Source organism: Myxine glutinosa, chromosome 4, assembly GCF_964187855.1.
Source record: "Myxine glutinosa chromosome 4, kmMyxGlut1.1, whole genome shotgun sequence".
In the NCBI taxonomy this organism is placed as follows: Eukaryota; Metazoa; Chordata; class Myxini; order Myxiniformes; family Myxinidae; genus Myxine; species Myxine glutinosa.
Window position 1 is genome coordinate 65,073,812 of NC_136264.1, and position 13,998 is coordinate 65,087,809.

The following is a 13,998-nucleotide window of genomic DNA, read 5'->3' on the forward strand; positions in this document are numbered from 1 at the left end:
TTAGCAATAAGTTGGAAACTCAGGATTGTTTCTTGATTATTATTTTTTTGTATTAGTGACTGTCCCCATTCACCCGTAAAACGGGGTGAATAGGGACAGCCATAAAAATCCATATATGGGGTTAATATCCATATATGGGACTATAAGTCTTATAGGGACTATAAGTTGCTTTTTTAAAAAAACAAGAGAACACTTTCAACCCAAATATCAACAAATCAGTATGGTTATCAATTTTCAGCGAAAAAAGTTTCCGAACTTTTTTTCAGTTTGTGTCCCTATTCACCTTGCTGTCCCTATTCCCCCCATTTTACGGTATCAACATTCCTCTTTTGAGGAGTCCTTTAGCATACTTTCAAAGATCAATACAAAGCCTAAGCATTAATATGACTCAGTGTAGTTGTTGTTTTCTTACTGACAGATCTTCTTCCAAACAAAATGAGAGGCTTGACTTTTAATGAGCAGCACTTTAAGGGGAAGGAGGTAAGGTAAGAAGGCGACAGTAATGAATAGGATACTTCATTGAATGATTTGATAATTCATGGAAAATACAATGAGGAATGCGCTCATTCTCTTCACCCCTCAAAGGAAATCCAAATAGTAAATATCTGGTAAATTAGTACATGGTGTTATGTAGAATTATTATATGTAAGTGCAAAATTTGCTACACTAGTGGAACCAATGTTTTTTTTGCATCTACATACCCTTGGCAACAAGACCTGAGTTGGTTCCATTTCTTTCAATGGCGTCTTCGGCGGCCATTTTGAAATTCAAAATGGCCGCCATTTTTTGCAATTTTGTATGTATTCTAATTTCTACAGTCTTAAACTACACATAGATAACTATAATTACAATAATGAAAGAAATATGAACATTTGCTTTATTCTTTTTTATCTTACAGGTATTCATAGACAAGTTGGATTTCAGCTTCACCACCGCATAATGTCATCGTTTGAAGAGCCGCCTTCTAAGAGGCAATGCACAAGTTACGAACTTTGTGTATTCTGCCAAGAGAGAACTCCTGAACCTTTGGTTGACGTTGCTCATGCCAATTTCAAATGTGCTTCATATGAAACATTTCTTAGCAGCTTACACAAAAGAGTGCAACTTGGCAACTTAAGCTTTGCGTCAGCTAGTAAGAGACTATGTGATGTTTCTTCAGTAGTACTTAAAGAAAAAAAGGCTACATGGCACAAGCAATGTTACAAGGCAGTGACAAATCGTGCCCATATCAAACGTGATGAAGTGAACTTTAGTAAATCTTGTGAATCAAAGAATATTTCAAATCTGACGAACCGCAAGAGGGGACGACCGTCGAATCCTCAAAACCGAGCAGCACCGTCAACTTCAGCAACAACTGTGTCAACAGTTACAAGATCTCAAAGCAAAAGTGACTCATTCTTCAGAGATAAATGTTTCTTTTGCCAGAAAGATACTAATGAGGTTCTCCATCCTTGTACTAGTTATAGTAGAGGCTCGCATTTCACAGATATCGTCAATAAGAGTGGAAACAAGACTTGGCAGGTAAACCTAGGTGATGTGATAACTTCTGGTGATTTACTTGCTAGAGATATTGTGTACCATCACCTTTGTTACACTCGTAACTGGGAAAAATATGTTCAACGTCCACATCGTAAGGGTGGTTAGTTGTCCTTTGAAGCCAAACAGGAAGAGAACCTGAAATCCATAGCAGCTGAAGTAGAGTTTACAAGCATCATACAGCAAAGGATTGATGAAGGAGAGTTCATCCCCATGCCTGATGTGCACCTTCTGTATAAAGATATCTTCCAGAACTACAACGTTCCTGGTTTTGATCCCAACAAGAGGCTATACTTAAACCAGAAACTGAAGAACAACCTGGATAATGTCGAAATCACAGGCATATCTGGAAAACTATCAACAGTTCATTCCAGTGATGCTGGTGCTGCAGCTATTCGGGCAGCTTCTGCTGAACAAAAGGATATGCAAGCAAAGTTCAAAATTCTCTTTCAAAGTGGAAAGATTATAAGAAATGCAATAACACAGGCGAGGCAAACTCCTTGGAAATTTGAGGGGTCGCTAAAGGACAGTATTGAAGTTGGAATACCGGAACAACTGTTCTGTATGCTAAGATGGATCATCCAGGGAGCAGCCACCACCAAAACACAATCACGCAATGAAAAGATAAATGGAACATGTGCACTTATTGGACAGCACATCATCCAGGAGTTCAAATCTGATCGGCAGGTGCAATATCAGCCAAAGTCGTCAACTTCAACCTTCAGGTTCACAACTGAAACGCCATTAGGGGTTGGACTTTCACTCCATAGCCATCATGCACACCGCAGTCGCAGAGACATAGACATGTTGTACCAGAGTGGCGTTGGTGTTTCATATCAACGTGTAAAGGAGATCACTTCAAAGATTGCCACCACAGTCCAAGAGAATATGAATGAATTCAATGGCGTTTACGTGCCTCCAGGACTGTTGAAAAATCTGCCAATCAGATGCTCAGCTGATAACATAGATGCCAAGGTAGACACAGCTGATGGACGGAACACATTCCATGGGACTGCTCTTGCTGTCTATCAACGAGTTCCCCCAGATGTATCAGAATACGATACTGTAGCTGAACCACTGAAGCTGCATGACAACACCTCAACAAAACTTGAGAACATCCTGCCAACTGTGACTGAAATGTCTGACTGTACAATTACTGGTAACCCCAAGCCAAGTAGAAGTCCAGTGTCCACGCTATGAAAACTTTAAACTTGGTCAGTATCAAGATAAAGTTGTTAATGCAACACAGCAAGACTTTGCATGGCTACTTTCACGGTATTCACAGAGGCACCATGAAGAGACATCAGACGGTATACCAGTTTGTTGGTATATTTCTCAAAAAACGTCTTTTAACTGGATATAAGTGTTCTGGTGCATTTTCTGTACAAGGAATGACAAAAATGCCAGAGAAAATGGTTCATCAAAGTGTTTTATGTGAAAAGATACATACAAAATTGCAAAAAATGGCGGCCATTTTGAAAGTCAAAATGGCCGCCAAAGACGCCATTGAAAAAAATGGAACCAACTCAGGTCTTTTTGCTTAGGGTATAAGGATTCCAAAAAACATTGGTTCCACTAGTGTAGCAAATTTTGCACTACAATGACACAACACCAAGTACTAAATGCTCGTGTAAGAGCTAGAATACATGTAATGGGCCAGGACACAAAATAACGAGGAATACCCGAAAGAGAAGGGGGGGTGGGGAGAGGATGCCAAAAGCAGGGCCGATGGAGACCGACGACAAGGGATGCGGGTCAGAATGAGGGGTCGGGGAGAATGCAAGGGGTGGACAAGATGAAAAAAACCACCTTTAGAGGCCATTTTTCCCCACAAAGCAGGGGTTGCCTTTTTACGGGCACCGTGGTCCCCTTTTTGAAGCAATGTTTTATGGCCGGATGCCCTTCCTGCCGCCAACCCTGTTAGTCGCCTCTTGTGACACACAGGGAATTACCAGTGAACAGGTACTCAATTTGCCGACCTCGAAAGGATGACAGGCTGAGTCAACCCCCCTGGTGTTAATTCAGCGATCGACCAGGATTCAAACCCAGGATCCTAGGATCCCAAGCCGGCACCCTAACCGCCAAGCCAACACCAGGCTTGGTGGACAAGATGGATACAGAAGGGAAATTTTGGGAATGGTGGGGATTGGTATAACAGGTGTAGGAAAGGTCAGTTTTGAATGGGGAATGATCTGAGTTGGTGGTGACTTGAAAAGGAGAATGTGGCGTTGATTGCACAGGTGGGGGGAAAAAAGAGGACCAAATGAGTGGAGGTTTTCACCAGAAAAGTGTTGCAGTTTACCACTTGTTGTTGTTGTTGGATGTTTATCACAATCCAATTCATGAGCAGGTCTGTTCTGTCTATGTATGTCTTGTCTTCAGGGTATCAATGGTCAGCCACTTATCCACAGTCGACAATCCAAATTTTCATTAAAAATGAAGGTCTAACGTCAGTGCATATTGTTCTAAAATCAAAAGGAAGAAACTGTCGCATATAAATCGAAACTTGTTTCACAAATCCAGTAGATTACAACCACTAGATGGTGCTAAAAACAAGAAGGAAGAATGCATAACATGAAGGAACACACAATAACTGCTTTGGTATGGTAAGGCAGACTGTTAATGTACTACTTAGTACACCATTACACCATTAGTGGTACATGAACCACAGTTTTGTCACTGCAGTATTACATCTTCAGTAACAGTGCCAACTAGGTCCAATTTAACCAGAATACGCAAGCACACACACACACACACACACACACACACACACACACACACACACACACACACACACACACACAGCCATTCCAACTGGCTCACTGCTGCTTATATCGAAATTCTACAACAAACTCATCAGATTCCAGGAGGTATAACAAATGTACAATTAACGTTTCGGAGTTTTTGATTTGCATTTTTAAGCTAAAAAGCCAGAGCTCACTGCTCACAAAATTTGTTGTAAAGGAACCTATAGTATTATTATTAGTCTGACCCACCTGTTCAGCACTGCATTCAACATTCAACCCACAGCATTTAACCCCTGACTATCACTTCTCCTTCTCCCTCCTTTTGCTTTAAATATTTCCCTATTGATTCTTGTCTTTTTGCAATTGTTGTTTTCATGTTTTGTTATGCATTATGTTTTGCACTCTGTCAAAGCGCCTTTGGGCTTCATGAAAAGCGCTACACAAAATAAATGAATTATTATTATTATTATCAAGCAGGAGGAGAAAACAAGAAATCAAACCCGCAAACGACATGCGAACATAAGGTGCTTTGACAATAACTTGTAAATATAGGCCAAAAGGCCTTGCAGTTGACCTAGTCCTGGACATCTAACTCAGGGATGCAACAAGTGAGACAAGCACTTTTGATCTCAGGAAGAGCTATTTAAAAAAAAAAGATATGGTGGATTAACTAGATACATCTTCAATGTGGTGAATAATGGAAGGTAATCATAACGTTTCATCAAAACTCCATCCTTAATACTCAAGGAATAGCAACCAAGACTGTTTTTGAGTTATTGACACAGCAACGACCCACCTAAAATTATGTTGGGGGATGATTCACACAAACCTGATAATGGACACCATAAGGAAGGTTTTTGCCTAGTTTCATGAAAACCACATCATTGGCTTTGGAGGAGTTGAGTAATGTTAATGAGAGCAAAAAGGAAGGATTGATGCACCACGGAGATAAGAAAAAATATTTTATGTCTACGAGAGAGGCCAAGCGGACAATCCAGGAGTGCTCAATAAAAAAATGTGATTTACCATGTATGATAAAATAAGTGTTATTCTCGATTTTAACTTCCTGCCAAATTCCATATCAGGTAAACAAATCAGGTAGCATGTGTATATACAGTATATAGCAACACTAGTGAATGTAGAAGTGATATCGATATTGTTTTTCAGAATCTTGAGCATGTAAAGCTCTTGAGCTTGAGCTTGAGCAAAAAAAGTCTTGAGCAAAAAAAATAAAAAAAATAATGTACACAAAGACCAAAGTGATCCGATGCAAAATCATTTTTGGATTCCTGGATGATAGCTGGGAGTGTTTGCAGCTGACCTGGCATTCAAATTTCAGTTTTTGCTCCTTCTGGAATGCCAGTGTGCTCGTGAGGACGGTCGATGTATAGCAGAAACAGTGTTGAATTGTTTTCTCGTCCTCTTGAGAGAAGCTGAAAAATATAAACAGCACAATAGGATATCTCAGTTGGTAGTCTGCTCACTACTGAGGTGTCTAATGTAGGTTCGATTCCTAAAGTAGTCAGACTCAACAATGAGGGGTGCTGCGTAGTTGAGCTTTGTGTACTTCAGGCCCATGGGAATATGAAACCAGCCGCTTTGTCTGCCTTTAGGTCGTGGGAAGCTAGAAATGTCACTATCATTCAAAAACAATACGCCTTCGCGTGCCGCTACTCTGGCCAAACACCTGCAGTAACTCATGGAGTACTTGGATGTGGATATGGTACAGACATCATCTACGATAAATGGATGAGGGATGTGTGTGTGTGTGTGTGTGTGTGTGTGTGTGTGTGTGTGTGTGTGTGTGTGTGTGTGTGTGTGTGTGTGTGTGTGTGTGGCATGCTTTTTGTGGTGTTCTACTGGAGCTTTCTAATGTGGAATGTGATACACCAAACTGATCGTTATGATCTCCTGATTTGATAAATCAACGACATATAATCCGGAAGAATCACCACGTTTCTAAACACACACCATGTTAAGGTGTATAGAGCAGTTTAATAGGACATGGCATGGCATTTTGATTACAAAATTAATAACAAAACGAATGATAACAAGTACAGATACAATCAAAGTAGTCTTTGGTGTATTTTGGGTCTTCTGGATCTTTTCGGTCCTCGGGGTCTTTTTTGGACCTCTGGGTCTTTTGGGACCTCTGGGTCCTCTCGGTTTTTTGTCTTCAGGATCTTTAAGTATTTTGGGTCTTTAAGGGTCTTCTGGGTCCTCAGGGTCTTTTAGGACCTCTTGTTCTTTTGGAACTCCTGGGTCGTTTTGGTCTTTCGGGATCTTTAAGAGTCTTTGGTGTATTTTGGGTCCTCGGGATCTTTTTGGGACTTTTGGGTCTTTTGGGTCTTCGGGGTTGTAAAGGGTCTAAGGGGATTTAGGGTTCTAAAGGGTCTTATAGGTTCTGAGGTTTATAAAGGGTCCAATGTAATTAATAAGCATACTCACGTTCTGTGCGGACACACAAACAGACAAACGGACCGAAATACAATTCCCTCTCCACTGGCGAGGGTAATAACAAGAACAATGACAACATTGTAACAAAGCATATATTAATTAATACTAATAAAATAAACAACAACAATAATAGTAGCATAATTTGGTAATAATAATAACGGACATATAATTCCCCCACATCTCCCCCCACCCTAGCCTAAGATATCTGGGCTTGGTGAAAGGTAAGTTAATGCTCGAGCACTATATCAGGCAGGTATGCTACAAGGCCATGAAGACCAATGCAAATTTGTTCCAATGGACCAAAGGGCCCTCTAGTGGATCAAATAGACTTCACCTATGCCTGAAGCACCTTATACATTACGAAGCATTATTTCTACCATTACGCATCGATTTAAAATGAATAATTAATCTATTCACTTTCTACATTTCATATCAGATTGGCTTCTATCCAATCCATTGCACAAGATAACTTGGAATATCAAAATGCCTTATTTACAATCCTGGAGTGAGTGATTCACCAAACAAAATGGATCTCTGTCTCTGTCTCTCTGTCCCTCTCTGTCTCTACCAGTCTCAGTCTCATTCTGTCATTCATTCATTCATTCTCTCTCTATCCCCCTCTCTATCTATCTCGCCCTCTCTCTACTCTCTATCTCACCCTCTCTCTACTCTCCATCTACTCTCTATCTCACACTCTCTCTACTCTCTATCTCGCCCTCTCTCTACTCTCCATCTACTCTCTATCTCGCCCTCTCTCTACTCTCTATCTCACCCTCTCTCTACTCTCTATCTCGCCCTTTCTCTACTCTCTATCTCACCCTCTCTCTACTCTCCATCTCACCCTCTCTCTACTCTCCATCTCACCCTCTCTCTACTCTCCATCTCACCCTCTCTCTACTCTCCATCTCACCCTCTCTCTACTCTCCATCTACTCTCTATCTCGCCCTCTCTCTACTCTCCATCTCACCCTCTCTCTACTCTCCATCTCACCCTCTCTCTACTCTCCATCTCACCCTCTCTCTACTCTCCATCTACTCTCTATCTCGCCCTCTCTCTCCTCTCTATCTCGCCCTCTCTCTACTCTCTATCTCACCCTCTCTCTACTCTCTATCTCGCCCTTTCTCTACTCTCTATCTCGCCCTCTCTCTACTCTCTATCTCGCCCTCTCTCTACTCTCTATCTCGCCCTCTCTCTACTCTCTATCTCGCCCTCTCTCTACTCTCTATCTCACCTTCTCTCTACTCTCTATCTCACCCTCTCTCTACTCTCTATCTCACCCTCTCTCTACTCTCTATCTCGCCCTTTCTCTACTCTCTATCTCACCCTCTCTCTACTCTCTATCTCGCCCTCTCTCTACTCTCTATCTCACCCTCTCTCTACTCTCTATCTCACCCTCTCTCTACTCTCTATCTCGCCCTTTCTCTACTCTCTATCTCACCCTCTCTCTACTCTCTATCTCGCCCTTTCTCTACTCTCTATCTCGCCCTTTCTCTACTCTCTATCTCACCCTCTCTCTACTCTCTATCTCGCCCTTTCTCTACTCTCTATCTCGCCCTTTCTCTACTCTCTATCTCGCCCTTTCTCTACTCTCTATCTCGCCCTCTCTCTACTCTCTATCTCGCCCTCTCTCTACTCTCTATCTCGCCCTTTCTCTACTCTCTATCTCGCCCTCTCTCTACTCTCTATCTCGCCCTTTCTCTACTCTCTATCTCGCCCTTTCTCTACTCTCTATCTCGCCCTCTCTCTACTCTCTGTCTCGCCCTCTCTCTACTCTCTATCTCGCCCTTTCTCTACTCTCTATCTCGCCCTCTCTCTACTCTCTATCTCGCCCTTTCTCTACTCTCTATCTCGCCCTTTCTCTACTCTCTATCTCACCCTCTCTCTACTCTCTATCTCGCCCTTTCTCTACTCTCTATCTCGCCCTTTCTCTACTCTCTATCTCGCCCTTTCTCTACTCTCTATCTCGCCCTCTCTCTACTCTCTATCTCGCCCTCTCTCTACTCTCTATCTCGCCCTTTCTCTACTCTCTATCTCGCCCTCTCTCTACTCTCTATCTCGCCCTTTCTCTACTCTCTATCTCGCCCTTTCTCTACTCTCTATCTCGCCCTCTCTCTACTCTCTATCTCGCCCTTTCTCTACTCTCTATCTCGCCCTTTCTCTACTCTCTATCTCGCCCTTTCTCTACTCTCTATCTCGCCCTCTCTCTACTCTCTATCTCGCCCTCTCTCTACTCTCTATCTCGCCCTTTCTCTACTCTCTATCTCACCCTCTCTCTACTCTCTATCTCGCCCTTTCTCTACTCTCTATCTCGCCCTTTCTCTACTCTCTATCTCGCCCTCTCTCTACTCTCTGTCTCGCCCTCTCTCTACTCTCTATCTCGCCCTTTCACTACTCTCTATCTCACCCTCTCTCTACTCTCTATCTCGCCCTTTCTCTACTCTCTATCTCGCCCTTTCCCTACTCTCTATCTCGCCCTCTCTCTACTCTCTATCTCGCCCTTTCTCTACTCTCTATCTCACCCTCTCTCTACTCTCTATCTCGCCCTTTCTCTACTCTCTATCTCGCCCTTTCTCTACTCTCTATCTCGCCCTCTCTCTACTCTCTATCTCGCCCTTTCTCTACTCTCTATCTCGCCCTTTCTCTACTCTCTATCTCGCCCTTTCTCTACTCTCTATCTCGCCCTCTCTCTACTCTCTATCTCGCCCTCTCTCTACTCTCTATCTCGCCCTTTCTCTACTCTCTATCTCACCCTCTCTCTACTCTCTATCTCGCCCTTTCTCTACTCTCTATCTCGCCCTTTCTCTACTCTCTATCTCGCCCTCTCTCTACTCTCTGTCTCGCCCTCTCTCTACTCTCTATCTCGCCCTTTCACTACTCTCTATCTCACCCTCTCTCTACTCTCTATCTCGCCCTTTCTCTACTCTCTATCTCGCCCTTTCTCTACTCTCTATCTCGCCCTTTCTCTACTCTCTATCTCGCCCTTTCTCTACTCTCTATCTCACCCTCTCTCTACTCTCTATCTCGCCCTTTCTCTACTCTCTATCTCGCCCTTTCTCTACTCTCTATCTCACCCTCTCTCTACTCTCTATCTCGCCCTTTCTCTACTCTCTATCTCGCCCTCTCTCTACTCTCTATCTCGCCCTTTCTCTACTCTCTATCTCACCCTCTCTCTACTCTCTATCTCGCCCTTTCTCTACTCTCTATCTCGCCCTTTCTCTACTCTCTATCTCGCCCTCTCTCTACTCTCTGTCTCGCCCTCTCTCTACTCTCTATCTCGCCCTTTCACTACTCTCTATCTCACCCTCTCTCTACTCTCTATCTCGCCCTTTCTCTACTCTCTATCTCGCCCTTTCTCTACTCTCTATCTCGCCCTCTCTCTACTCTCTGTCTCGCCCTCCCTCTACTCTCTATCTCGCCCTTTCTCTACTCTCTATCTCGCCCTTTCTCTACTCTCTATCTCACCCTCTCTCTACTCTCTATCTCGCCCTCTCTCTACTCTCTATCTCACCCTCTCTCTACTCTCTATCTCACCCTCTCTCTACTCTCTATCTCGCCCTCTCTCTACTCTCTGTCTCGCCCTCTCTCTACTCTCTATCTCGCCCTTTCTCTACTCTCTATCTCGCCCTCTCTCTACTCTCTATCTCACCCTCTCTCTACTCGCTATCTCACCCTCTCTCTACTCTCTATCTCACCCTCTCTCTACTCGCTATCTCACCCTCTCTCTACTCTCTATCTCACCCTCTCTCTACTCTCTATCTCACCCTCTCTCTACTCTCTATCTCACCCTCTCTCTACTCTCTATCTCGCCCTTTCTCTACTCTCTATCTCGCCCTTTCTCTACTCTCTATCTCACCCTCTCTCTACTCTCGATCTCGCCCTTTCTCTACTCTCTATCTCGCCCTTTCTCTACTCTCTATCTCGCCCTCTCTCTACTCTCTATCTCACCCTCTCTCTATTCTCTATCTCGCCCTTTCTCTACTCTCTATCTCGCCCATTCTCTACTCTCTATCTCACCCTCTCTCTACTCTCTATCTCGCCCTCTCTCTACTCTCTATCTCGCCCTTTCTCTACTCTCTATCTCGCCCTTTCTCTACTCTCTATCTCACCCTCTCTCTACTCTCTATCTCGCCCTTTCTCTACTCTCTATCTCGCCCTTTCTCTACTCTCTATCTCACCCTCTCTCTACTCTCTATCTCTCCCTCTCTCTACTCTCTATCTCGCCCTTTCTCTACTCTCTATGTCACCCTTTCTCTACTCTCTATCTCGCCCTTTCTCTACTCTCTATCTCGCCCTTTCTCTACTCTCTATCTCGCCCTTTCTCTACTCTCTATGTCGCCCTTTCTCTACTCTCTATCTCGCCCTTTCTCTACTCTCTATGTCGCCCTTTCTCTACTCTCTATCTCGCCCTTTCTCTACTCGCTATGTCGCCCTTTCGCTACTCTCTATCTCACCCTCTCTCTACTCTCTATCTCGCCCTCTCTCTACTCTCTATCTCGCCCTCTCTCTACTCTCTATCTCGCCCTCTCTCTACTCTCTATCTCGCCCTCTCTCTACTCTCTATCTCGCCCTTTCTCTACTCTCTATCTCACCCTTTCGCTACTCTCTATCTCACCCTTTCTCTACTCTCTATCTCACCCTCTCGCTACTCTCTATCTCACCCTCTCGCTACTCTATATCTCGCCCTCTCTCTACTCTCTATCTCGCCCTTTCTCTGCTCTCTATCTCACCCTCTCTCTACTCTCGATCTCACCCTTTCTCTACTCTCTATCTCACCCTTTCTCTACTCTCTATCTCACCCTTTCTCTACTCTCTATCTCACCCTTTCTCTACTCTCTATCTCACCCTTTCTCTACTCTCTATCTCACCCTTTCTCTACTCTCTATCTCACCCTTTCGCTACTCTCTATCTCACCCTCTCTCTACTCTCTATCTCACCCTTTCTCTACTCTCTATCTCACCCTCTCTCTACTCTCTATCTCACCCTTTCGCTACTCTCTATCTCGCCCTTTCTCTACTCTCTATCTCGCCCTTTCACTACTCTCTATCTCACCCTCTCTCTACTCTCTATCTCACCCTTTCTCTACTCTCTATCTCGCCCTTTCTCTACTCTCTATCTAGCCCTTTCGCTACTCTCTATCTCACCCTTTCTCTACTCTCTATCTCACCCTCTCGCTACTCTCTATCTCACCCTCTCGCTACTCTCTATCTCACCCTTTCTCTACTCTCTATCTCGCCCTTTCTCTACTCTCTATCTCACCCTCTCTCTACTCTCTATCTCACCCTTTCTCTACTCTCTATGTCGCCCTTTCTCTACTCTCTATCTCGCCCTTTCTCTACGCTCTATGTCGCCCTTTCTCTACTCTCTATCTCGCCCTTTCTCTACTCTCTATGTCGCCCTTTCTCTACTCTCTATCTCGCCCTTTCTCTATGCTCTATGTCGCCCTTTCTCTACTCTCTATCTCGCCCTCTCTCTACTCTCTATCTCGCCCTTTCGCTACTCTCTATCTCGCCCTTTCTCTACTCTCTATCTCGCCCTCTCTCGACTCTCTATGTCGCCCTCTCTCTACTCTCTATCTCGCCCTTTCTCTACTCTCTATCTCACCCTCTCTCTACTCTCGATCTCACCCTTTCTCTACTCTCTATCTCACCCTTTCTCTACTCTCTATCTCACCCTTTCTCTACTCTCTATCTCACCCTCTCTCTACTCTCGATCTCACCCTTTCTCTACTCTCTATCTCACCCTTTCTCTACTCTCTATCTCACCCTTTCTCTACTCTCTATCTCACCCTTTCTCTACTCTCTATCTCGCCCTTTCTCTACTCGCTATGTCGCCCTTTCTCTACTCTCTATCTCACCCTCTCTCTACTCTCTATCTCACCCTTTCTCTACTCTCTATCTCACCCTTTCTCTACTCTCTATCTCACCCTTTCTCTACTCTCTATCTCACCCTTTCTCTACTCTCTATCTCGCCCTCTCTCTACTCGCTATGTCGCCCTTTGGCTACTCTCTATCTCACCCTCTCTCTACTCTCTATCTCGCCCTTTCTCTACTCTCTATCTCGCCCTCTCTCTACTCTCTATCTCGCCCTCTCTCTACTCTCTATCTCGCCCTTTCTCTACTCTCTATCTCACCCTTTCTCTACTCTCTATCTCACCCTTTCTCTACTCTCTATCTCACCCTTTCTCTACTCTCTATCTCACCCTTTCTCTACTCTCTATCTCACCCTTTCTCTACTCTCTATCTCACCCTTTCGCTACTCTCTATCTCACCCTCTCTCTACTCTCTATCTCACCCTTTCTCTACTCTCTATCTCACCCTCTCTCTACTCTCTATCTCACCCTTTCTCTACTCTCTATCTCGCCCTTTCTCTACTCTCTATCTTGCCCTTTCACTACTCTCTATCTCACCCTCTCTCTACTCTCTATCTCACCCTCTCGCTACTCTCTATCTCGCCCTTTCTCTACTCTCTATCTCACCCTTTCGCTACTCTCTATCTCACCCTTTCCCTACTCTCTATCTCACCCTCTCGCTGCTCTCTATCTCACCCTCTCGCTACTCTCTATCTCACCCTTTCGCTACTCTCTATCTCACCCTTTCTCTACTCTCTATCTCACCCTCTCGCTACTCTCTATCTCACCCTCTCGCTACTCTCTATCTCACCCTTTCTCTACTCTCTATCTCGCCCTTTCTCTACTCTCTATGTCGCTCTTTCTCTACTCTCTATCTCGCCCTTTCTCTACTCGCTATGTCGCCCTTTCTCTACTCTCTATCTCGCCCTTTCTCTACTCTCTATGTCGCTCTTTCTCTACTCTCTATCTCGCCCTTTCACTACTCGCTATGTCGCCCTTTCGCTACTCTCTATCTCACCCTCTCTCTACTCTCTATCTCGCCCTCTCTCTACTCCCTATCTCGCCCTTTCTCTGCTCTCTATCTCACCCTCTCTCTGCTCTCTATCTCGCCCTTTCGCTACTCTCTATCTCACCCTCTCTCTACTCTCTATCTCACCCTTTCTCTACTCTCTATCTCGCCCTTTCTCTACTCTCTATCTCACCCTCTCTCTACTCTCTATCTCACCCTTTCTCTACTCTCTATCTCACCCTCTCTCTACTCTCTATCTCGCCCTCTCTCTACTCTCTATGTCGCCCTCTCTCTACTCTCTATGTCGCCCTCTCTCTACTCTCTATCTCGCCCTCTCTCTACTCTCTATCTCGCCCTTTCTCTACTCTCTATCTCGCCCTTTCTCTACTCTCTATCTCACC

At 44.4% G+C, this 13,998-nt stretch overlaps 1 protein-coding gene across 1 annotated transcript in view; it reads right to left on the reverse strand.

Moving 5' to 3' along the window:
* Positions 1-13,998, reverse strand: part of PDE2A (phosphodiesterase 2A) — a 376,017-nt gene that overhangs the window by 131,552 nt on the left and 230,467 nt on the right. The window contains exon 14 of the mRNA XM_068112452.2: positions 5,605-5,716. Within this exon, the coding sequence (XP_067968553.2) occupies positions 5,605-5,716 (112 nt within the window). The remainder of the gene's footprint in view (positions 1-5,604; positions 5,717-13,998) is intronic.